This window comes from Lampris incognitus, chromosome 17 (assembly GCF_029633865.1).
Source record: "Lampris incognitus isolate fLamInc1 chromosome 17, fLamInc1.hap2, whole genome shotgun sequence".
Lineage (NCBI taxonomy): Eukaryota > Metazoa > Chordata > Actinopteri > Lampriformes > Lampridae > Lampris > Lampris incognitus.
In genome coordinates, this window is record NC_079227.1 from 27,862,582 (window position 1) to 27,888,306 (window position 25,725).

The following is a 25,725-nucleotide window of genomic DNA, read 5'->3' on the forward strand; positions in this document are numbered from 1 at the left end:
CCTGTGATGGCCTGGCGGCCTGTCCAGCATGTCTCTCCGCCTACCACCCAATGACTGCTGGAATACTCCAGCATCCCCGCGACCCTGAGAGCAGGATAAGCGGTTCGGATAATGGATGGATGGATGGATACATTGTACAATGATGAGCTACTATGAAAGGACAGCCAAGAACAAATCTGTACAGTCTATCATAAACTATACTGAGAGGAAGAAGATTAGTTTTGGATGCAGCCTGATATACAAAATCAGCACTATCCAATATTGGTAAGGTGAGTTATAGTGCGAGCTTCTTTCTAATGAAATGAAAAGCAATTTCTGGATTGGAAAAGAACACCAATGCCAAGGTTCATTTTCTTCGCAATATAATTGATATGGATTTTAAATGAAAGTTCAGAGTCGAGCCATAGAGCCAGATATTTGCTGCGTTCAACTCTTTGCAGTGGCGTACCATCAAGACAGGCAATAACACATGAATAAACTTTAGATTTGGATTTAATGTTTTGGCAAGTACCAAAAATCATAGTGTGAGATTTAGTTTTTATTCCCCCCAGGCGCTAGCCTGGAGAGGTTTATGCTTTGGGTCGTGCGTGTGTGTATGTGTGTGTGTGTGTGTGTGTGTGTGTGTGTGTGTGTGTGTGTGTGTGTGTGTGTGTGTGTCTCGCAAACTACTGGACCTATCAGCCTAAAAGTTTTGTGCACAGTTATGACTGTATGATGAAGAACATCTCATGCTTGTGGTGATTCAAAACCTTGGAAAACTGTTTGTTCTCGCTGTTGCCGCTCCCTCACTTCATTCACTCTCTAGCTCGCTCGACCAATGCTGCTCTCTGTCAACAACCCGATCTAAGTCAACTGTGTGCATGCATGACTCACATTTACGGTTGATCGGGCAGCGACAGTGCCAAAACATGTATTCAGGTATGACTCTAGAAAGTAAATGAGAAGTTGATGATCATATTTCGCAAGTCAGCAAATCATTCACTGCTGATCTCAGCACAGGACAACTGGAGGAAAACTGGATGACCCAAAACTAACATAACCTCTGTCTTTATTTCCCCAGGATTAGGATTAGACCAAAATGGTCATATAGCCAACCTTTTCTTTTTGGAAAGAAAGTGAAGTTCATATTATGCTTATATTATACTTATATCATGTGAGGGTCCACCTAGGAGGCTGCACATCCACAGACTGACAGGCAAAACGTTTTTATGAGATAGATTTTTTTAGCTTGAGCGCTGCATATTAAAAACTTATTTTTATATATTTCCCATGTAATTGACTTGGGCGCTGTGCAGAAGTGTTATAATGGCAGAAAAAACTTTGGTTTTTCCGTCTGTGTGTGTGTGTGTGTGTGTGTGTGTGTGTGTGCGTGTGTGTGTGTGTGTGTGTGTGTGTGTGTGTGTGTGTGTGTGTGTATATCTGTCTGCTGCTGATCTCCCATACTACTGGGCCTGTCAGTCTAATACTTTTCGTGCACATTTATGACTATGATCAAGGACCTCTTGTGGTTGCAGTGATTCAAAACCTTTGAAAAACCTGTTTTATACTGCAGCTGAGTACTAACTCCTCAGCTGTTTTTTTGCCCAAGTCCGAGCACCAGAGAAGGGACGATACGCCAGGCGGGGAGCTGCACTCTTTTAGAATTTAGTAGTAATTTATTGGCTGATCATGTTGTAGGGTATTAAAATCTGAGCTGATTCAATCGGTAATAAATTAGTTTGAGATGTGTATATTACCGTATCGGCCGCATAAAGCTGAAGCCAACATTCAGAATAAATCGAGGAGAGGTCATTAACAAAAATGAAAAGAAGTGGACCAAAGCTTGATCCTTGAGGCACGCCTCGTTGTTGTACTAATGTAGCAGATTTGCTTCCTTGTATGACAACATATTGTTTTCTGTAATGAAGATAGAAATTGAACCAAAGTAAAGTGTTATGTGACAAACCAACAGAGTAACATTTATCTAAAAGAGGTTAGTGGTCGACCAGATCAAAAGCCTTGGTCAAATCAATGAAAATTACACTTGTTAATTTAATGTAATTTAATTTAATAATTTAATGTCCCAAGCATCATGAACATTTGGTATTAGTTGATATCTGTCCCAATTGATTGAAATTAAGTCATTAATAAATTGAACTATATTCCTTTTCTTATATTGTCTGATTCTAATTAATTTGGGTGGCAATTTGGGTAGTTTAATTTTCCAAATACAGTACACAGTGGTCATGGTCACTGAGGCAGTCAGACATAACCTCTGCTTTTAAAAGTCTATTTGGGTGTGTAATCAGTATCCAGTCAAGCAGAGATTGACATGTAGGTGTAACACGAGTGTATGCATTTGCACACAGTGAAGAAGTTAACATTAAAATGCATTCTTCTGTCAAACTTTCCTAAAATGTGTGCTGAATGATTTTCTAACTCACTTTATTCGCAGTCATCGTAGTACTTCCTGATCATGTCTTGAGTAGTTCAGGTCAATGCAGGTTTTGCAAGATGTTTTCACTCGTATCTGCAGTCATCTGCTGTTTATCTACAACAGAGGCAGTGCTTCCAGGTGACCTATATGTAGATGGGATGTATTCATCCCCGAGAATAATCCGGAGCTTCACAAGCTCTTGGAAATGACCCATGAAATGACTTTAAACTGCAACAACTTTGGTCTTTATATTCTCACAGTACCCTCATAAACCCGGGGAACCATGTGAAAATGGAAGAAGGTACCTTGGGCTTCTTCATAGCCAGTGATGCCAAAGAAGTAAAGAGGTAAAAAAAAAAAAAAAAAAGAACTTTTGCACCAACAACAGTGGTGTTTAAAAGTCAGAAGTATCCTGACGGAGGCTGTCTCATTTTTAGTATTTTCTTCTCTATTGTATAAGCCATCATGTCATGAAAATGTGTATGCATGCTCCTTCAGTAAAGATGACTTGTTCTTGTTTCACACCCTGAAATGTTGTTATTTTCTAATGTGTGTCCTGGAAAAGCTGTCACATTGGATTCTCTTTAGTACAATGGTTTGGGGGGGGGGGTTAAGTGTAAATTCCATTAAAAATTATTGTTCTTAAGTCCTGGAGTTACCCAAGAGCACTTGACTGGATTGCTGAAGTGCAATATGTGCCATCAACTTGTAAGACTTTCAAAATGATTGCACGTTTTGTAGCCAGGAAGTAGCACCGATGATTTATTACTGTTGATTTAATTAATTAACACGGTCATTTCTTATGTGTGTTAAAGTTTCCCAGCTGAACTTTGATAATTTATGTATTGTAATCAATATGCTCCAGCCTCCATTTGCAATTCAGAACATCTAAGCCTATGGTCTTCATGTTATTTGACATCATATAATATGATTATAATGGTATGATTTGGCTTACATGCAGTTCTTTATTTTAATAGGGCATTATTTTACTGTAAAGCCTGCCACGATGACATAACAGATCCCAAAAGGATAAAGAAATGTGGATGCAAGAAATGTAAGTGTTACACTCACCTATAGAAACACTCATTTGGAAGGGTTGTTTACCTTCATTAAGGCACCTTCAAATACTGAAGGGAAATAGTTTCCAGGTAGCATTAATAAAGCGCTGTGACACTGTCTTAACATGACCTACATAGCCGCTTGTCCAGACCACTTAGTTCCTGCATAAATAATTCATATTGTGAAACCTTATTACCTGTTTACCTCAAAATTCATAGGATTCTTTTTTTGTTGCTACAACAAACAAGGTCATTGTAAGACAGTATATTTGTTAGTCACAAAATTGATATTTGGGCCTCCTTATGAGTAACCTCACCATAACTTGTGTTTGATAATGTTCATATGTTTTTATATTCTTCACCGTCTTGCTTGCTACTAATGGTAAATATGACAATAACACGTATTTGTGTGCATCTTCACAGTATAATGTTTGTCTATGTGATTATCTGGTACACACAGCAAGGTAGCAGAGTCGACACCTCTGACTTCTATAGGTTTCCAACTAAATCAAGTATTTTAAATCATCAGCAAACTATATATACAATTATAAATTATATGTAGTACCTGTAGTTCCTATATGTTGTACCTGTTATAATTTTAGCTATATTGCCTTTTAGTATATACATAGTAGCTGTGTTTGCTGTTATCTAACTGTAAAATTCTAACAATTGATTATGCCACAGTTAACTGTGTAGCCCATAGAAAGTATATGTGAATAATTAAGCTAGCCAGTTATTATATTATCATTTATTCAAAGTACTGTAACTTATAGTATTGAAGTTTATCTCGAATGCCGATGCCGAATAATACCTAACCCTAACATTTAATGTATTCTTTTTCCGCTGCTTGGGATTTTGACTCATTTTCTCATACATTCACTTTTTAGTAATATATAGTGAGTAATATATGAATTCGTTTCCCCTCAAATCACAGCCTGCTAGCCCCGGTATATGCCAACCTATGTGATTGTACTGTAAATGTTGCATGTACAATGGTCAATTCTGCTTGTGTCCCTCCCCAGTGTCATGTGCACGCTATTCTCAAAGCAAGGCCAACGTTCAATAACAAAACAAATCCGAACAACTTTTCCCAAAGATTCTGTACCAACAGACTTAATGATGAACGGTTGACCATGCAATGCCTACAGTACAAATTTATTCATTAAAATTTTGAAAAGGTATGTCAAACTATGATTTGCAGCATCAGGTCATATTTTTTTGGGTATATTATGAAGTGTTAACACTTTCACTGATTAACTAGTATTTCGCTTGTGTTGGAAAGTGTATTACTGCTGCTTACCACCAGAGGGCCCCCAAGTCCTGTTGCAAATACACTGACCATCTGCTATCAGAACCTACAAATTTTTTTACTGCAACTATTCAGTTGATGGATAATAATGTACCTAACTGATATGATGCAGTTTTGTGTACATTTTCCCCCAATTTCACCTAAATCACTGTACGGTTGAACAAAACAGTCGTGCCGTGTTCTGTAAAAGCTGGTATTCCTGTCTGGTTTTGCTGGTTGCTTATGTCATGTTTTTTTTTTCCCAAATTTTTATTACAAAACCTAGAGAACTCTTTGCATTACTTTGGCTTGCATATTTCTCTACTCAAGGCATTGGAACATTTGTTCCCACCACTTTATGTTAGAGGCCTCTGTTGTCCACAGTTTAATTTCTCACATAAAAAGTAAACAGCATGGAAAGATGAGTTCAAGAGCTGTGACAACATGCCATGCAATAAACGCATAAGTGGTGCCCCATAGCATGGAACGTTTTATGGTCATGTGAACGTATGTCAATCATTAGTTCCTGAGAGACGGCGTTTCATAGTCTGCCTGAAAATAACCTTAATAAACCTACCCGTCTTCACCCCACCATTGCATCACATTTGACTCTCATAGTCACAAGGCCCTCCAACCTTCCGGTATTCTCCTCAAAGATCCGAGAACCTGAGTGTACGGCGGGGGGGTTCTTTGTTGTTTTTCTCACCGTGTGCTATACAAATTGGCAAAAAACAAAAACAAAAAAAAAACCCACACTTATACAAAAAAAAAATCCAAGGTGTTTCCAAGACAAACCTGTCCCACTTTCTCTATACTATATGCAAGGAGTGTACCATTCCTTTGTCACTTGTGTTGCCCCTCTTCCACATGTCCCTCTTCCTTTACACCAGGTGCAGAGTGACCCTCAGCCTTAACCTGCTTTTCCTCTCGCCCCACCCCACCCCATCCTACTCCAAACCCCACCACCCTACCCCACCTGAACCCTGTGACTGTAGCCAAGATGTCCACCTACAAGAGAATGAAACTGGCATGTTGTTTTGATTGCGGCCGTTCGGAGCGTGACTGCTCTTGCATGCCGGTTATTGTGCGTTGTAACACGGACACGCCTCGACGCGACATTCCACTCTCTCCTGTCTCTGTTAATGATTGCTCAGCCACGTTGCGTGCCTGTAAGTTGTCAACATGACGTACGCCGCTTCATGTCTGTCGTACGCCGCTTCATGTCTGTAGCCAATGCTGTGTGTACAGCGCCATCGTAGTGTCTTCTTTGGCTGTGGCGGTGCTTAGTCCTAGCAGCTGTGTTGATGCTGTTGTCGTTGATCGTCATGTGACTCGGGTTCGATGTTTTTTAGCGCCTTTTTGTTTTGTTTTTTTTGCAGTTAGCTTGTGCCGTTTCAGTGTGCCGACCTGTGTTGTGAGGCATGCTTTGATTTATATGTGTGTGTACACACACACACACACACGTATTTATGTATGTTGCATGTTTCACAGGTGTTTAGTGTGTTAATTCAAACTAACCTGCAGCTTTAAAATAATTTCCCGCTTGAATAATGGGAACTAATCCAGAGATTATGGACACTAAGCTATTGAATGATGGTAATACGTGCAATTAAAGGTGTTTCCAGAATAATGATAGATATAGTATAATGCACTTTGTCAAATGTCAATTCCAGTCTTTTCCATAAGACTCCTTTGGGTGACTCATGTAAAGTTGCTAGTTATCCCACCAAAGGAAAAAAAGAAAGCTACACACTTCTACCTTGCACCCGAACATTAATTTAACTGATGTTATACCCGATTAAAACTAATGCACAGTGTACATAACAACTTCTATTTAATATCTAGATTTTACTAATGGATAATAAAAAGCCTAACGGTTACTTTAGAGGTAATCTGGATTTATACGTATTTGCCTATGAAAGAACCTTTTCTCTTGCCCGGCGTTATTTGTGTCAATTTAGAATTAATTAGAAAAGACATAATATGTGGTTGCAAGAGGGCCGAAGGGGGGAAATGACGACATATTCGGTCCAGTAATAGGAATATTATTGATGCAATAAAATTAAGATCCAAATCCTAATAGAAGCTCAAATGACCAATAAATCTACCAACCCATTTATTACCAGTGAAGTAAGCCCCGGTCGCGGTTTCAAGCTTCAGAGAAGAAAATAGTTTATGCTCATAAATGTTGACTTAACTATCCGAAGGGCAGCGCTTAAAGTGAACTGAATAGCATGCAAATTCTTAGTCGGAGTTGATGTTCCCACAGGCTTAAACTTGAGGCACATTAAACCTTTTACAGTTGATCCCAACCCCCCAACCCTGCAAGGCGTTGTTAGAATTTGCCGGCGTGCACCGTGGACTGTCATAGCCACGTAGCATACGTCTCTTGATCAAAAAAAAAAAAAAACCCCAAAAAAACAACAATTCAGCGTATAGTTGAACCGATCTGGGCGTTTTCTACTCCAGCACACGTCCTCCGAGGCCGCAGGGGGCCGCCCGGCCAGCCCAGCGAGAGAAGAGCTCCGGAGTTTGCTGTCAACATGGTGCGCGGCGCACGGCGAGCAGGGGGGCGGCTTACATGGTCTGACACGGAAATTATGTTTGCATTTTCATTTTTGGAGCGCTACCGGTTGTCACGAAACTCGGCCTGACAGTTCCTAACCACCAGGCAAAGCCGAGTGCCCCCCCCCTCTCCCACCACCACCACCAACCCCCATCCCCCCCCCCCTTTTCTTTCCCTTCCGTTGTGGGACAGATGCTAGCCTGTTTAGTCCTGTGACTCTGCTCGCGCCCACCGATCGCAGGCGACAGATGCCAGGACCAGCGAGGTCCCTGTTTCAACATGGCTGTCACTGTCCCGCCTCGAGCGCCGCGCGTGACCTTTATCGCAAGCGGACGGGATAAGGTACTAATGAGCACGTGGGACTTATCAGGTCCAAAATAAATAAATAGGTGAATAAAGCCCGGCTTCGTAAGAAACTCCCATGCACTCATGGTTTTTCTCAATACAGTACTGCTGGGATAGGCTCCAGCATCCCCCCGACCCTGAGAGCAGGATAGGCGGTCCAGATAATGGATGGATGAATGGAATATGGGGGAGTGGGGTGGGGGACACCTTCTCAACTTGTGGGTGATAAAAATAACAATAATAATGATAATAATAATAATAAAGATGGTAAACGAAAACAAAAATGCACATCCTATGTGCCTCCATGGAGGTGTGTTTCGGCGTGTCGGACATGCAGAGGAACAGCAGGTGACCTTAACTCCAGACACTCCATGCTCCACCATTTAAGCTCACTTGGCAGCATTAAGGCTTATCGTATGTTTTGAGCTGACTCATTTATTTCCCATTGCTTTGGCCACGGTCTGCACCCCTCATTTTCAAAGTACCTTCAAGAGAGAACCCCACTCTGAAATGCCCACAAGGCTTTGCAACCATCCCGACCTTCAGTTCCCACCTGTCATTTATCATTTGCTCTCATTTGCAACCAGTACTCCCCTGTAACTTCTCATTTGTCTTTGCATTTTTCTCAGCTAAAAATAGCTATAATGGATATATCAAATCAAGTAAGTTTTTTTTTCTTTTACTTCCATTCTCTTTTTTGTCATTTGTTTCTAACCCCCCCCCCCCCCCTCTCTCTCTGTGTGCACTCTTTGGCTGTGTCTCTCCATTTGTACTGTTTCTAATCCTCTACATGGTCCCATTTTGTTTTGGTTTTTTTGTTTGGTTTTTTTTTTTTACGGCTCTCGTAAGCTACGCATCAGTTCACTGACATTGTGCGTAACAGAATGTCATTCGTTATGATTTACACAGGCAGAAATCAGTTGAGAAGCGGTGTCAAAGCGTTTCCGCTGGGTTTCGGTGGCAGCTCAGCAGATGGTGCTGCAGCTTCAGTCTTCCTCCGGCTGCAGCACCACGGTCAATGCAATGCTGGGTGATGCTGAAAAACCAAATACACACCGGCACATGTGTGTGCAACATTATTAGAAGTGTTTTTTACTCGTTTTTTTTTTTCCATCGGTAAACAGTCAAGGCGGTATGACGGACACGGGAATGTTAACCACAGTATTGTCTTCTCTCGTCAGCTTTTGCCGAAGAGGAGACCAAAACCTTCGGGGCCGTAACGCTATAACGGGGTGTGCGATAGGCTGCAAATCTGCCACAACATGTTGTCATGTAGAATGGCTGTGCACATTTGACATGGGGCAGATGAATAGTGGAGGTTAGGAGCAGGGTGGGTAATCCGCCAGACAGCTGACTGTTGAAATAATCATCTCTTGACTTTTACTTTCCCGGTTTTCGCTCCCAGACAGGTTTTTCGGGGGGGGGGGGGTAAGCAAAGACACCAAGTCTGCGTTAGCTGGATGACTTCTTCATCTTGATGTGACGCTATTCAGACGATTCAAATTTCAATTTAGCGCCGATAATATTGCTCAGGAAGGAATCCGCATTTGGTGCTGTAGCGCGTTGTGCGTTCACATTTGTCACTTCCTTGTTAATACGGTGACCAATTACCCGAATACCTGAAAGTATGTTTATTAATTCATGTTTATTATGAATACCAAAGTGAATGTCAAAACCAGCATTTCATTAGAGGACACACCAAGTGGTTAAGTGGTGTTAAATAAAAATGAGTTTTTTAAATTATTCAACTATTAACATCCTTGTGCCACAAAGAATTACCCTTAAAACTGTTGATAGTAATTACATGATCACAGGCGACAAAAGATGTTATATTAAAAATTAAGGCTCACATAAGTCGGTTTTAGTCCCACTTTAACCTATGATAAGTGTAAACGGCAAATAGCCACAACTGTTGGGGTCGTCCGGGTGGCGTGGCGGTCTATTCCGTTGCCTACCAACACAGGGATCGCCTGTTCGAATCCCCGTGTTACCACCGGCTTGGTCGGGCGTCCCTGCAGACACAATTGGCCATGTCTGCGGGTGGGAAGCTGGATGTGGGTATGTGTCCTGGTCGCTGCACTAGCGCCTCCTCTGGTCGGTCGGGCTATCTGTTTGGGGGGGGGCTGAAGGGAATAGCGTGCTCCTACCACATGCTACGTCCCCCTGGTGAAACTCCTCACTGTCAGGTGAAAAGAAGCGGCTGGCGACTCCACACGTATCGGAGAAGGCATGTGGTAGTCTGCAGCCCTCCCCGGATCAACAGAGGGGGTGGAGCAGCGACCGGGACGGCTCGGAAGAGTGGGGTAATTGGCCAAGTGCAATTGGGGAGATAAAGGGGGGGAATCCCCCCAAACCCCCCCCCCAAAAAAAAAGACTCACAACTGTTGACTTTGATTATTCTCCACTTAGCAGTTACGGATGACCCCCTAATCAAAACGCCAGCTTATCAATGCCAAAGTGCCAAACTGAACCACAGATCAACCATCAAGGCCTATAGTGGACCCCATAGTGGCGTAGCCGCTGTGGCCATACCGCTGGTCAACAACCGCAAAGGAAGCCTGCTGCCGCCCTCCAGGCCAAGACTAAGTCTAATGAGCTCCGGCGACTTGGGCCAAGTGGCTCGGTCACAAGGGTTGGCGGCGGCGGCAGAAGAGTCCAGCCATCTCCAGCGGGCACGCAGTCTGCCAGTGAAGTACAGATACCGACGCAGTCTGTCCAGTACCGCCACAGTGGGTCCCAGGCACTGTAAGGCCCTCCTCCCCTGTGCAGCGGGGCTTGTGCTCCACACTATGACCAAACCGCATGTGTTTGTGAGGCTGGAGTGGTTGCATGTGTAGCATTCCTTACTAATGACCCAGTGTGTGCAGCTGTCAGCTGTGAGACATTAAATATTGAACAGGCCAAGCTAGATGTGAAGGACCAGTGTGTCGGAGCATCCCTCTCCACTGGAAGCCCCCTGTACTTCAGCATTTTCCATTATCGTGTCACACACAGACATGTTGGCGGCTCTCGAAAATTGTGTGTTCATCTCCAGAGGACCATGATCTTTGAGACATTATTCATTTTAATGTTAGCTCTTTTAGTTTCTTTGTGTGAAGGGTTCTGTTGAAACCTTTGTTGACAGACTCGACCGTCGTTTAAAAGCACTCGAGACCCGGCGGCTCTTTCGCCACGGTGCCACAACATGACTAGAAACAGACTGTTCGCTGCTTATTAGCAGAAACATTGACTATCTTGTTGCCTTTGTTTTGTTTTCGCCAGCGACTGTCTCAGAGTAGCACCCTTCCCATTTCTCCCCTCCCGGTAATTGTGATATTGGCTTGTGAAAATGTTTGTCTCGTTATTCTCACTCCGGGGTGAAAGTTGTAATTCATTTCACGAGGAGCGCTCGGTGAGGTTCGGTCTAGCGGTGAAGACGGGTGGCCGAGGGGCACCGCAGAAGGACATAAATCACGCTGGCACTAGGACCAACCTAATTACACGTGCCGAGGGCGTCGCCCCCCGAGACGAGGGAACGCCAGAAATCCGGGGTGCAGTTCAGAACCGGCGCAAAAATCCTCAACTTCCAAATGTAATTTTCTGGCTATTTATGCGTTATTATGCGAGTTAGACGAGCTTGTGAGTGATCACCGCAGCCGGCAGATAAAACGGCCCGAGTCCACCCTCGTAATGAGGAGAACGATACCTGTAAGGAACGCAAACATAAACTGAACACATACGTCTCATCAGACACGTGCACAGCTGCACTAATCTGGTCCGACTGCGGTGCTAAATGCTATAAAACCGTTAGCTGTTTTCTTTACGAGCCGCTTGAGAACCTGACGCCACGTTTGCGTTGATCTGTAATGAGAAATATAACATTCATCTTGAAGGGGTTTGCAGGGAGTAAAATCCGAACAGATCTCGGCAGCTCATATTCGGCATGACGGTTGATGACGGCACGGCCAGCATGTTTGCAACCTCACACTTCCAACTTATGCAAATGATGTGCTCGTGCATCTTGTTGTCATCAAACACACATTGCACTATCTTCACGTTGTCGTGGTGGTCTCCCTGTGCCGCCATCCTTTCCGTTTTCGCCCACCCGGACCCCTCATCCCTGCCACTGCGTGTCTCCTGTCATTCTGCCTCATGTATTCACTAATCGTCGAGTATGCTTTTCACCACTTGTTGTTGGGAGTGTGCCTCTCATGAGAACGAGCGTTGCCCTTTTGCTCGTACCCTCGGTCACACGGTTGTCTGTGCTTGCAGTCGAAGAGGAGCCGCCGTCAGCGCTCTCGCCCAAAAAAAAGCAGCGCAACGGAGGCATGCGGAACTCTCCAAACTCCTCGCCCAAGATTATGAGGTAGGAAAACATTCATCTTTACGTTTTTTATGCATTGTGACGACTGTCCTCTGTTAAAGATGGAAGGGGGGGCAAGTTTTCTCTCTGTCAGCCAGTCAGTACAACTTGGTTTGCAAAGAGGTGGTCTCAAAAGCACTGAGTACTGTAAGGTTTAAAGTGACACCCTCCCAGATCCATTCTCACTGGCACTAATGAAAGCGCCGACCAACCCAGGAGCTGTGAAGACTGCATGGCCCAGGGCTATTTATCTATTGTAGGGATCCCTCCGAGCTCTCTCCCAGCACATGAGGCCACGGATGATATGTACCACCGCGATCAAAACTGAGTGTAAATGGTACCTTGCTTTTATCTTGTCCCATAGAATTAAATTGGCGCTTATTGATTTTGACCCGATTACACGCCGTGACGCGACATGAAGCCATTAATAGTGATAGCCATTGTCATTAGGTGCTATGTAAAAGGAAAGCATGGTGACAGTAATATCAGATAGTATAACACATGCAAAGTGGAGTTGTACCGCGGATGTAAGACAGATCTCTATCTCTATTAAAAGTGACAGATAGCTTTATTTTTCTTTCTTTTTTTTCGGACGGGGCTGCTTTTCACCTGGTGTTTAAAAAATGAAACGCAGAATTGTTTGCACACCTGAACAGTTTTCCATATGGTGCGGTGTATTGGGACATACCTCTCCATTCATGCTCTGTATGACATGCTCTTCTCCAATAGACATGCTTTAATCCTTACGGTGAAGCCAGCATGTACATGGTCTTAAACAGTGGAGAGGAGTTTTTTTTTTGTGGGGGGGTTAGCCTAGGGGATACTTCGTGGCTACAAGCGGAGGAGGGAAAAAAACATCTGGGTGTATAATATATCAAATGTGTTTTTACAGAACCTGGGGCCTCAAGGCCTTTGTAAATAAGTAATGATCAACAGATTGGCTGTGGGTTTTTGAAAGGCAAGCCTTTGTCAGTTTTCGCGACGGGAGGGGATTCTCACAGACTTCGCCTCACTCTCACTTCTCACCGGACCCGGGAAGAGTTTTGAGCCTCACCTGACACGGCAACGCTGCTGCCTCAGAGGATGCTGAAATGTGAAAACTCTCGATGTTATGTTATGCGTGATTATGTGACACCTTCTTTTTTTTTTTTTTAAAAATCACAGTCAGATTTGACATTTAACGTGATCTATTTCTAATATAGTTTGAATCATATTGTTAAGAATCAAAATCTCAAGAAGGTCTTGATATGGAATTGATTTCTGCACTCCATGCGATGTAATGAAAGGAAAAAGAAGTCAAACCGCCTCCTGACTACAGATGCTGTGTGTGCGGACAACCCACCTTGCTCTCTCTGACAACAATCGCGCGGAAATTAACACCGTTTCCAAAGGCCCCGCGATGGGTTACGGGACATGTCTAATTGTGGGAAGTCACAACGCATTTGCTCGCGTCCGACTGCACCCTGACATACACGTCATGTCGGATACAATAGTGTCGAGGCGGTCGGCGGGGCGAGTGAGCGACAGGCCCTCATGGCTGACAGTTTGTGAGAGATAGCTATCTTGGCAGAGCTCTGCCCTACCAGTCATCTGTACACGGACAGATTGAAGTGACAGGGACTTCACTGAGTAAGCGGTGAAACGTTCGACTTGGAGTGAAATATTCCGCTGAGGTGTAAACCCACTGAAACGCTCCCACTCTTATTAGCCCATCTCGGACCGAACCAGAGGACTAACAAATAAGAGTACTTAGCTGAGGTTTCATTGGGCATGGTATGGAGAAGTAATGGAATTTGAAAAATTCCAAAATTTGCAAAAAAATCATACATTGCTAAAGATTTTGGAAATATTGTGGAACTTGTGTATATCTATAAAACATTTTTTGGGGGGGGCAGATCACTGTGTCATGTCCAGCTTATCTGCTGTTAGTTGTTTACACTTTATGAAGGAATGCTAATCAAGTTTAATGTGAACTTTGTCATATTTATCAACTATCAACACACTTGTACTTTCATATCAGCCATTTGAAAATGCGCACATACACACACACACACACACACACACACACACACACACACACACACACACACACACACACTAGTAAAGATGATTACATTTGACTGTAGAGTACTGAGTTGTCCTGGTGGCTTAGCAGTTAACAGTATTTCCTCACAGCGGGGGGGGGGGGGGGTCGTGGGTTCGAGCTTCATGTGTTCACGTGGGTTCCCTCCAGGTTCTCCGGTGTCCTCACTCCCACAGTCTAAAGAGACACAACATACACACTCTGAACTGCTCATAGATGTGAATGGTGTGTAAGTGATTGTATATGCATGTCCTGCGATAGACTAGCAAACCTGTCCTCGGTGTATCCTGGAGTCTATCCCAGAATCCAGTGCCTCAATTGGATTAGGTGGGTATAGATAATGAAAGGAGAGACAGATGAATGTATTGTACAGTAGAATATTTAAAAATACTTGTGCTGGAAGTTGCAATCTGTGTAAATGGGTTGGCACTGAAAATCGGAATTTGCCCAAAAACAGTTCAGTGTCAGGTATTTCTTCATTTTGGCGGGGGGGGGGGGGCATTTCACTCTTCTTCTTTTTTTCTTTAAAGGCAGGGAAATTTTTACTTTTTCATGCTCACACAGTTGTCATGCTCACAGGGGTTTTCTTCTCTGGGCATGAAAAGATGCATGCAGACATGTCCAGTATGCCGCCATGCACTGTTGTTTTAAGTTGTGGAAAGATGCACGTAGAGAACTCAGGAGGGTGGGTGTCGGTGTCTTTTCAAATTACAGTTTTATCGACAGACTGGTGTTTTGAGAAGTGGAGCACATTAGGGAAGACATTTTCCTTATCAAACTCTTTTCATTCCTGAAAGGACATCCTGGTTTTGCCTGAGGGTCTAAGCCCAAAGGCGGCCTTTTTTATTTTTATTTATTTATTTTGTTTTTTTGCCTCGGTCTCTCAGAGCCTAAGGGATGGTAGCTTCAGCTGACACTTTCATGCATACTTAACATGTTACTTAAGGTGGCATTCTTCTAAAATACCCGCAAGGATTTAAAAGAAATGCCTTTCTTGCGGAGGAAAGTTATGAACTATTTAAAAGACTTGGGACAGAGACAGAGGGCTTCTGTCTGCGTTGCCTAAGATATTATCTCCAAATCAGTCTGACACGCACAATTTGGCTGCGAAGGGAACTGCGGCGTGTACACTACAGTAGATAACCGGCACATATTAATACCGCAGCCGCGCACCAACGGCGACAACTAGTTCCGCTATGGCCAAACTGAAATAACATGTAAAACTTAACATTTGATGCGCAACGCGGATCGGACGCCACGTCTCGGGGCAGCGGTTTCCACGTGTTCCTCCTCCTCCTCCTCCTCGTGGTCGTACCGCGCTCATGACCCGCGCCGGCACGCTGCAACCGCTGCTGTTGTTCGGAGACCGCTTCGGCGGTCAGTGTTGGGTGGAATTAGACTCACCAGCTCATCGCTGTGGACAGTAAAATGCTTCTTTCTTTCTTTTTCTTTTTTTTTTTGCACTTCTGTTGCTCAGCTGAAACATTAATGGCCTTCACTTTGGAAAGCAAATGTGATTGGGCAAATTGTTGAAATATTTACCGTGTGGTCTGTTAAAGCTTTTACCACGCAGCGCAGCGCGTCAGAAGCCTTATGCAGTAAAAAGGGGGCGTAATTGCTTCTCCGTGCTCGTGCCAGTCAAAGCAGTGTGTCGCTGCCATCTCCTTCCGCCCGGCTGCCGCTGTTGATGTCACTCTACTTGATGACAAGACAGATTTGCTGGCATTTCTGCAGATGGCCCTTGACAGGAGTAAGCACAGGAAAGGAAGATGAAGAAGAAGAAAAAAAAAAGACGGCATCTTCTTGACTGCAAGGGATTTGTTTGTAGATTCCCCAACATTGCAGTTGTCTATTGAGAGCTAAGCTAATGTAACCGGTTGTTTTCTTGCCCGGTGCGGGATTCGATACGGGTGTACTGCACCACAAGGCGACATCACTAACCGCTCGGCTAAAGGGTCAGACCCGTTAGCTAGGGGCTAACGTGTCTTATTAGTAGTTTACACTAAGCTAACCGCTAGCTAGCCCGTGCAGACCGGCGGTTCCGGCAGTCATGCTTACTGGCGCTCGTTCTCTGGACGGTGTTGCACTGGGTGGACCGTGTTGTAAACTGTTTTTTATTACTTTGTTCTCTCTGTTTTTGAACGTTTTAGGTGGTGGTGTTTTTTTGGGGGGGGGGGAGTTTTGGATATATGTTTTTGTCTTTTGTGTTGCACTGCCGTGGGCTGGGGGAAACGCAACGTCGTTTCTTTTGGTTACGCAAGTACGTGAAATGAAATGACAATACATTGCTCCCGATTCCTGATGAGAGCGTTTCATGACGAAAATGATGACATGCGGATACCTGGGAGTCCTGGTAGCGTGGCGGTCTATTCCGTTGCCTACCAACACGGGTCGAATCGCCGGGTCGAATCCCCGTGTTACCTCCGGCTTGGTCGGGCGTCTCTACAGACAGTTGGCCGTGTCTGCGGGTGGGAAGTCGGATGTGGGTATTTGTCCTTGTCGCTACAATAGCGCCTCCTCTGGTCGGTCGGGTTGCCCCCCCGGATCGGCAGAGGGGGTGGAGCAGCAACCGGGACGGCTCAAAAGAGCGGGGTAATTGGCCAGATACAATTGGGGAGAAAAAAGGGGGGAAATTGAAGAAGAAGAAAAAAAGGACAGTCTGATACCCGGAAGGGACGAAGGGCCGTGCTGACTGCGTTAAACTCAGCACCCTCATGACAGGCTTCACATATTATGAGCTACCCTAAAGTTTAATGACAACAGCTTTTCGGGGCATTGGAGCAAAAACACAACATTATAGTCATCGTATCGTATTAAAACATCTAGTAGAGGATTTATTTTATATGTGACACACAGGATCTCAGCCCCGTTATATCTTAACCTCAGATAAAAACCTCAATAATAGTTTTTTGGGGTTGCCTGCAAAACGATGTTCCCTGGATCATGTAATAATGTTGCCGCGGCTGCTAAAATGCCGAGCTGCGGTTCATTTAGTCAATACTGAAACAATCCTATGCAAGTTTCCTCCACCTCCCCTTCCTTCTCTCTCATCCCTTTGTTTGATTAGGCATGACCCCCTATTTGTCCCGGGGAACGAACAGATTGAGAGCATGGACATGAACGTTAAGAAATACGACTCCACGGGGATGTTTCACTGGTGCCCGTCCAAAGACATCGAGAAGGTCATTTTGGTGGGTAATAGTAACCCCCTCACTCCCCTCACATCGTTTGTCCCAGACAATCTCCTCCCTCGGTGACAGATGTGTCCTGTCACAAAAGCGCCATCAGAGGTTGACAGGGCACTTAAACACTTCGTAATGAAGTGTTTGACATGTCATTTACTATATGAAGGGGGGGGCTCAATACATAGGACATCTCTTATACTAATACATATGCCACATCGCCAATTACTTTTTATAGTCTATAACGGACATGCACTCAGTTATTATCCGATGAGTTGGTCACTACATGAACAGGCAACTGATAGAGTAAAGAACATCGTTTAAGTGTTACCGCCACTATAGAATAATAGAGATACTTGGTCAAAGATAACACTTTCCTTGTTCTTTTTTTCCCCCCTCCCAGACACGGAGCGAGGCAGCCATGACAGTCCTCAGCGGCCATGTCGTTGTCTGTATATTCGGCGATGTGAAATCAGCCCTGATCGGCCTCCGAAACCTCGTCATGCCACTGAGGGCTAGCAACTTCCACTACCATGAGCTAAAGCCCATCGTGTTTGTAGGCTCCCTTGAGTACCTGAAGAGAGAGTGGGAGACTCTTCACAATTTCCCAAAGGTCTCCATTCTTCCTGTGAGTACCGTTGAATCACTCGCTTCAAATAATTCGATCATCGCCTCTGCAATCAGGGCGCGAGATAAGTCATCAACGAGCAGATTTCTTTTTAAAGAAGATCTTAATTTCCCCTCATTGTTGCACCAAGGTGGGCGTAACAAAGTTTGTTCTCCTCTCCCCTCTCAAAGGGCACTCCATTGAGTCGGGCAGATCTGAGGGCTGTCAACATCAACCTCTGCGACATGTGTGTCATCCTGTCAGCCAATCAGAACAATATTGACGATGCGTCACTGCAGGACAAAGAATGCATCTTGGCGTCACTCAACATCAAATCCATGCTGTTTGACGACAGCATCGGGGTCTTGCAGGCTAATTCCCAAGGTAAGGAGTGCCCTATCATAGTTCACTGCATCGCCTGGAAGGGACAGGGGCCTGGCAGAGAGAATATCCCTCACTCACTGGGTACTGTGTGGCTGACCTGGTGTCATTGTGTTTGACATTAAACCCTTGTGACTGTTCCTCAGGTTACTGTAACAACTGGTTTCCTCACAAACCTAATTGGTGACAACATGCACAGCATTGGCACAAAGCCTTACTTGGATTGGTACAGTGGATTTTTGTTTACAGATAAATATCTAACTATATCTTCTTAGAGATACTTTTTTAAATATTGTATGATATACGGTCCTTCTCTGACCTAGAATATAATGCTTTTAGAAACCTTGTGACCTATGAGAGGAAAAAAAAGTCCTGCCAATTTTATTATTCTTCTAGTACGTGTATGACCTAGCATTTGCCTTAGTCAGCAGTAAGTGATGGTTGTCAAAACATGGCCTATGTATAATGCATATGGCATCACCGATTTAATGTGCTCACTTGTCAGTCTGAGGCAAGCAAGGAATGTCAAGTCAATTCAAATACCATCTTGTGTCACTTATTTTCCGTTTTGTGGCTCTGCTGTGTACACATCATTTTTTGGCCATAAAAGGTTTTCTGACCCCCATGCAGTCACTCTAAGGGAAACAAAAAGAACAGGATGTCACATCCATTATACATAAACTAATACTGGACCTTTTGAAAAACACCATCGTCTCATTTAGAAACTCCCTCGTTTTACAAATGACCAGGACGGCATCAAAAATGTCCCAAAAATTTGGATCTGCTAAACGGCTATTCAGCAGATCAACCAATCCTTTATCCTTTGTTGAAATATTAAATATTACGTTATTAACAAATAAATATGCCCTTATGTCTCTGTGCTCATTTAGGCTTCACGCCACCGGGGATGGACAGATCATCTCCAGAGAACAGCCCGGTCCATGGAGTAGTAAGGCAAAGTTCAGTCACAACCGGAGCAAATATTCCCATTATTACAGAGCTAGGTATGCCCATTATGTATTTGTTTATGGTGTGGAAAATTAACTTTTCCATTTTCTGGAAAAGAAAACCCGTACTGTGTGATTTTTTTTGTTACGGCTTAAGTGGTTGTAAAAAAAAAAAGATTTGAGAAATACAAGTTGTGTAATTAGAGGCTGTCAACCCTTGATAACCAGCACCAAAGATTTTGGTTTTTGTGTTTCTTTTTTCCTTGTTGACATGCTTCAGTAACTGTTTTTCCTCAACGCTTGTCTAGCACCATTAGCAAAACCTGGCAAAATACTGCCTGTGATTTCATTCAGTCAGGATAAAAGCAGTGGGACCAGCATACAAATGATAACTGAGCTGGGTAAGAAGTGCCTCTGTCCTGTACCGCAGTGCTGTAACTGCCGCTGCCTCCATATCAGCTTCCTTTTATTTTCTCTGGCTGCACAAGAGGCCCACTCCATTCCCATGGCATCACTCTGAGCAAATGTTACCCTGAGCTCTGGCTGAAATTGCCTGCCTTGTTTCGGCCTCTTTTCTTAAGTTGTATCGCCCCCCCCCCCGTCTTATTTTTCCAAGGATTTGCGAGGCTTTTGAGCACTCAGAAGTCCTTGTGGCTGTTTTTCGTAGCATCTTCTGTCAGGACCATATTCTCCAGCCCGTGCCCTCTTTCATCTCAGCCATGTCAATTTGAGTGACATTTCTTTTTTGCAACCGACAGAAAGTCCTTCCAGAAGTAACAGTTCTCAAACCAAATTTGACATCATTATGTTTTTGCCCCCCCACCCTCCCCCCCCATCCACTGTATGTGTTTTAATGCTCAAAGATATCTTCAAAAACGGTTCTAGGGCAATGAGATACTTTCATTTGTTTTGACATACAAGTACAAGTAAATGGAAGTTCTGTCTTGGATTTACCAAACAAACAATGGCATATTGGTGTTACTGATCTTGACCTCAGGAGGCCTTATTGGTTTGAGTCGAGGCCTGGAGCTCTGACAATATGCATGGTGTCATGAGAGTGCATGGATGGCCTAGATATGGAATGTGTCAGAGGCATCAGCTGCAGCGCCTAACACAAATATCAGATTCAGATGTATACTTCAGTCCCATTAAAAACACAAAGTAAGATTTGGCTCCAAAAAAAAATCAAAAATGAGTAACGCAGTAATTCATGCAATTTTGTCATATGCAGTCCATATCTGCAGCTGTTAATTGTTGTGCACGGCCACTCTATCGGGCATCTCGTCCTTTTCTGATATGTTATTATGTCTACTGTACTTCATGTGAATTAAATCTTTACACGCTTGAATACATAATGCATGCAATCTCTAAAGACGGTATTGTAAAAGACGAAGCACGCTGTAAAAAATCCAACATGAGCGATCCCTTTTTTTTCCCCCCACGTTTCCCCACAGTGAATGACTCCAATGTTCAGTTTCTGGATCAAGATGATGACGACGACCCAGACACAGAGCTATACCTCACACAGCCGTTTGCCTGTGGGACAGCCTTCGCAGTTAGTGTGCTGGATTCCTTAATGAGCGCTGTAAGTCATCAAAGCTCCAACAGAGAGATCTATTCAGATAAGAATAGATATTCTGTGTCACGCCATAGATTATACTCTAATTTTATTTATGTAGAGAAATCCTCCATTTATGATATCGAGGTCAATTTCAGTAGAACGCCTCTGGCAAAAAAGAAAAAAAAATGTTAGCATCCTTTGTTGCTGTTAAAACAATAGACGACAAGACTGGCACTTGTACGGGGTATGATGGCTTCATTTGTCCACCCTTCAATTTGAGTGAGGTTAGAACAAAGCTGCCTTCCAGTGCGCTCCGCTGTAGACAAAGGTAATGCTACCTAATGGACAGGGCTCATCCATCATCCTAGTCAATAGTGCTGTCAGCCGCCAAGGGAGATGTCACTATGCTGTACAAGCAGGGAGCAACAGAGGACTGCACCGCTAAGGAAAGGGCACGCATTTGCCCTTGCTTGTTAATCAAAACAAAAGAGTATTAGAGAGTTTCGTTTATAAAGGCGTCAAGTAAGAAAAATGCACAGAATCATGACTAAGCCACTTTATAAATAGTTTTCTTTGGTGGTTGGCCAGACAAGTGTCCAGATGCTATATCTACACCATGAATGTCTGTAAGGAGTCCCCATGTCGCTCTGTCTCTCTCTGATGCGAGCAAGAGTAACCTGCAGTAATTGGATTCTCCTGTCTTTTCACTCAGTGTGCAGCGCAATGTGATGCGACATGCCGGGGTTAGATAGCACCCTTCAGACCTGCTGGCACTTTGAGTAGGTTCAGTTGTGACTTTGGTGGTGTTTGCTTAAGGATTTCCTCCCTTCTCTGCCTTCATCCCTTCAGACATATTTCAATGATAATATCCTCACTCTGATCCGGACACTGGTAACAGGCGGGGCCACGCCGGAGCTGGAGGGGCTCCTGGCGGAGGAGAATGCATTACGGGGAGGCTACAGCACGCCACAGACGCTGGCAAACAGGGACAGGTGTCGAGTCGCACAGCTGGCCCTGTACGACGGGCCCTTTGCCGACTTGGGGGTAAGTGACTGGTTCTGTCACCCAAGGGTCAAGCGCATCTTTGTTTGCACATGTTCCCTAGCAGGGGAGCTAGATTTGGTGTGGAGACTTATTCTGCTGTGGCTGTGACACAGAATGGAGATAAGTCTGCAAAACAGGAAGTGAACGTCTACAGCAATAGTCAATTTTATTTGTATAGCCCAATATCACAAATACTAGCTGGTACTACAATACTAACTGGTACTCAAACATCATACTTTACGCTACCTTTGGTGGGGAGCGCTCTTCACCTCACTATGTGCAACATGAGGGTTCCCCTGTAATGCAGACATGCATGTGATAGTCAGATTCCAATTTGTAAATTTACTTCTTTGTATACGCAAGACATCATGAATAGGTCTAGTTGTGCTTTAAAGAAACACAAAATCGTCACTACATTTCTGACATGAGAAGGAAGAAATCCTTGGCCGAGGGACGTCTACTTGTGCAGCACATAACTTATATAAAGATGTGGCTGACTGATAGCCATGTTTCAGTCCTAAAATCAGTGGCCTTATTTTCTTAATTATTCTGACTTCAAAATAGAACACATTTAATTTGAAAACAAGATGAAAGTATGACTTTACCTCACTAAATAACATTATACACTGCTTTTCATAATATGTAATCACTAGGCACAACAGCCACATGGTGCTTACTGTATGCAGTATAATCTATATGTGTTGACTATAAACCTGCATCTCAGGCTGTTTAACTCAACCCAAGTTACTTTCCATAGACCTACAGTAGATATCACATTTATTCACAAACATACTCCACAACAGGAAGAGATAAAGTTGTAGTCACTGTTTTAAAATTAGATAACCTAATAAGGCAAGAAAACCTTTATCAAAAGCCAATAAATGTCGCATTGAATCTCTTCAAATTATGGACACGGTACATTAGCTCATATAAGTCTTTGGAGAACAAGTCAACCACAGCCACTACAGTCCTCGTCTATATTTGTGTCATTTGAAAGCACAAGAACATGACCTATGACCCCTATGTATTAAACATCAAGTTTGAGCATTGTCATAGTGGTTCCTAAGCTTGTGTGTTGACTTTGATAGCACTGTGTGTATGTGTGTGTGTGTGTATTTGTATATATATATATAAAACTTTGTTAAAAGAAACACTCAACGGTAGGGAAAGTGCTCAACAAATACTGTGTGTACTGTCTCATAAAAAAATTACTTGACTAACTGGATTATTTTGCTCCTTATTTGTTGAGCACTTTCCCTACCATTGAGTGTTTCTTTTAACAATCAATGCTGTAGATAAAAGTGCTCAAGAAATGAGCAGCAGAATATGAAATTATGTGTATGTGTATATGTATATATATATATACATATACACACACACAGTGTAGTTTATGTCATCAGTCAAATTTTATTTGATCTCTTTGTGTGTGATTCCAAGTGGTTTTGCTGTTGACAAGGTCCATGATGTAGACTGCATGCCGTATTGTCCCTGTGTTTCTTTCTTCCAGGATGGCGGATGTTACGGTGACCTGTTTTGCAAAGCGTTGAAAACATATAACATGCTGTGCTTCGGAATCTATCGATTACGAGACGCACATCTAAACACACAAAGCCAGTGTACCAAACGGTGAGTCAGGGATATGTCCTTACATTTAGCCGTTCAACAGCGGAAAACAATGATGGTCATATTTGTGCTTTGAAAAGAGTCCGTTTTGGCGTCTGGGTAGCGTAGTGGTCTCTTCCCTTGCCTACCAACACGGGGATCGCTGGTTCGAATCCCCGTGTTATCTCCGGCTTGGACGGGCGTCCCTACAGACACAATTGGCCGTGTCTGCAGGTGGGAAGCCGGATGTGGGTGCCTGTCCTGGTTGCTGCACTAGCGCCTCCTCTGGTCGGTCGGGGCATCTATTTGGGGGGGGGGCTGAGGGGAATAGCTTGATCCTCCCATGTGCTATGTACCCCTGGCGAAACTCCTCACTGTCAGGTGAAAAGAAGCGGCTGGCGGCTCCACATGTATAGGAGGAGGTATGTGATAGTCTGCAGCCCTCCCCGGATCAGCAGAGGGGGTGGAGCAGCGACTGGGACGGCGCGGAAGAGTGGGGTAATTGGCCGGACAATTGGAAGAAAAAGAGTGGGGGGAGGGGAAGCCACAAAAAAAGAGAAAAGAATCCCTTTTGACTCAGATGATGATATACAATGTTAAAACTCTTCTCCCGTTCTGTATTTTTTTTCCTGTAGGTATGTCATCACGAATCCACCGTACGCGTTTGAGCTGGTGCCCTCAGACCTAATATTCTGCCTGATGCAGTTCGACCATAATGCTGGTCAGTCTCGAACCAGCCTGTCCCACTCCACTCACTCATCCCATTCCTCCAGCAAAAAAAGCTCCTCCATCCACTCCATCCCAACTACAAACCGCACCAACCGCGCCAAAAGCAGGGACTCGCGGGACAAACAAAAGTATGTGCCCCTCTAAAGCTCTCTGACTTTCTATGTCCGTGACCAGTGCCTGCCAACAACTGTTTTCCTGTGTGTCCGTCCGCGAGGTTCTGAGCGTGTACCATGTCTGTGCGTTGGTGTGTGTTTGTCCGCCTGGATGTATATGCTCTGTGTCCGTGGGATTGAATGTGACACGTTGTTATTTTTGGCCATCCTCCATTTGTATGGAGTCTTAATTCCTGATATATCTCAAGTGTAACATCCTCACTACCAGTGTTGCTGCTTAACTTGAACACGTGTGCTTGGGTTACATTCCATAACACTGACACATAAGTGTTAGACTGCACTCAGAGGAAAGGGTCGACTTTCCTCCCTTTTTGATATTTTGAATATTTGCCCCCTCTCCCCACACACAAACACAACTGTATTTCTTTCACTCTTAAACAATTCAAATGATGACACGGCACCAAATTTGAGAACCTTTAATTTCGCTAACTGTATGTGGTTGCTTTGTGTTGTAGTGATCGCTGGATCAGTCTTTCTATTAACATCCCATAATTTCGGTTTTCCAAGTTTTGCCATGTTGAAACTTGTGTTTGCAAAATTGTTTATTTTTCTTTAAATTAAAGCTGGACCATGTTGTACTTGAATTGCACTTGATTAGTTCTATGTGTAATTATGTCAAACAGCTACTATAATTCAAATTATTTGTCTTCACAGTGTGTTTAATTTCTCTGTAACTGGGCGTAATAACCTCCGATACATTATGTCCTCTTAAATGCCTTTTTTTTTTTGGTAGTTATATCCTGTTAAATTCAAACGGCGCTTTTTAAATTTATTGTTGTATTCTATTATGATTAATCATTTATAAACATTTATTGAGGTAAAAAAAACAACCTACAAACTGCAACCGTTACAAATAAAGTTTAATCTGTTCATAAAAACATCGTGAATTATCTGTGATCACATTTGTCCCATGAAATGTATGTCATATTTCAGTTAATAATTAAGCGATAAAACAGTCATTAAATAACTAATTGTTCATACATGTCCTTTAAAGACCACTTGGCATGCCATGTTATAACCGCAGATAGACCGCTTCATAACGAGTCAGTGGATAACAACTAAATAATTAGGTAACACTTTCTATGAAGCTTGCATCTATAACACCCTATAAGCATCTATAACACCATATGTGTAGCTATAAGTCATTGTAAGATTCATTATAACCATGTATATGCCCTCACAACACCTCATAACCACCTTTATGATACATAATGTCAATTTAAAACAAATGTATGCATTGTAAATATGTCATCATTAGCCTGTTTATTTGTCAAATGTCATAAGGCATCATAGCCAACTTGTTTTGCTGAAGTTTTGTAGAGATGCATAATGAGACTTCAGTAATATTTCACAGTCTTCAGCCATAGCCGTTAGTCATTGTAATACACATTATAGAAAAGT

The 25,725-nt window shown here is 43.4% G+C and overlaps 1 protein-coding gene across 2 annotated transcripts in view; it reads left to right on the forward strand.

The window, feature by feature from the left end:
• LOC130127298 (calcium-activated potassium channel subunit alpha-1) overlaps nt 1-25,725 on the forward strand; it is a 116,748-nt gene that overhangs the window by 86,016 nt on the left and 5,007 nt on the right. The window contains exons 17-28 of one of the 2 annotated variants that reach the window (XM_056296897.1): nt 2,677-2,763; nt 3,394-3,470; nt 8,303-8,335; nt 11,925-12,018; nt 17,166-17,289; nt 17,684-17,908; nt 18,079-18,271; nt 19,159-19,272; nt 20,670-20,800; nt 21,626-21,820; nt 23,328-23,446; nt 24,058-24,279. In XM_056296897.1, the coding sequence (XP_056152872.1) occupies nt 2,677-2,763; nt 3,394-3,470; nt 8,303-8,335; nt 11,925-12,018; nt 17,166-17,289; nt 17,684-17,908; nt 18,079-18,271; nt 19,159-19,272; nt 20,670-20,800; nt 21,626-21,820; nt 23,328-23,446; nt 24,058-24,279 (1,614 nt within the window). The remainder of the gene's footprint in view (nt 1-2,676; nt 2,764-3,393; nt 3,471-8,302; nt 8,336-11,924; nt 12,019-17,165; nt 17,290-17,683; nt 17,909-18,078; nt 18,272-19,158; nt 19,273-20,669; nt 20,801-21,625; nt 21,821-23,327; nt 23,447-24,057; nt 24,280-25,725) is intronic. The other variant, XM_056296896.1, reaches the window with a different exon arrangement.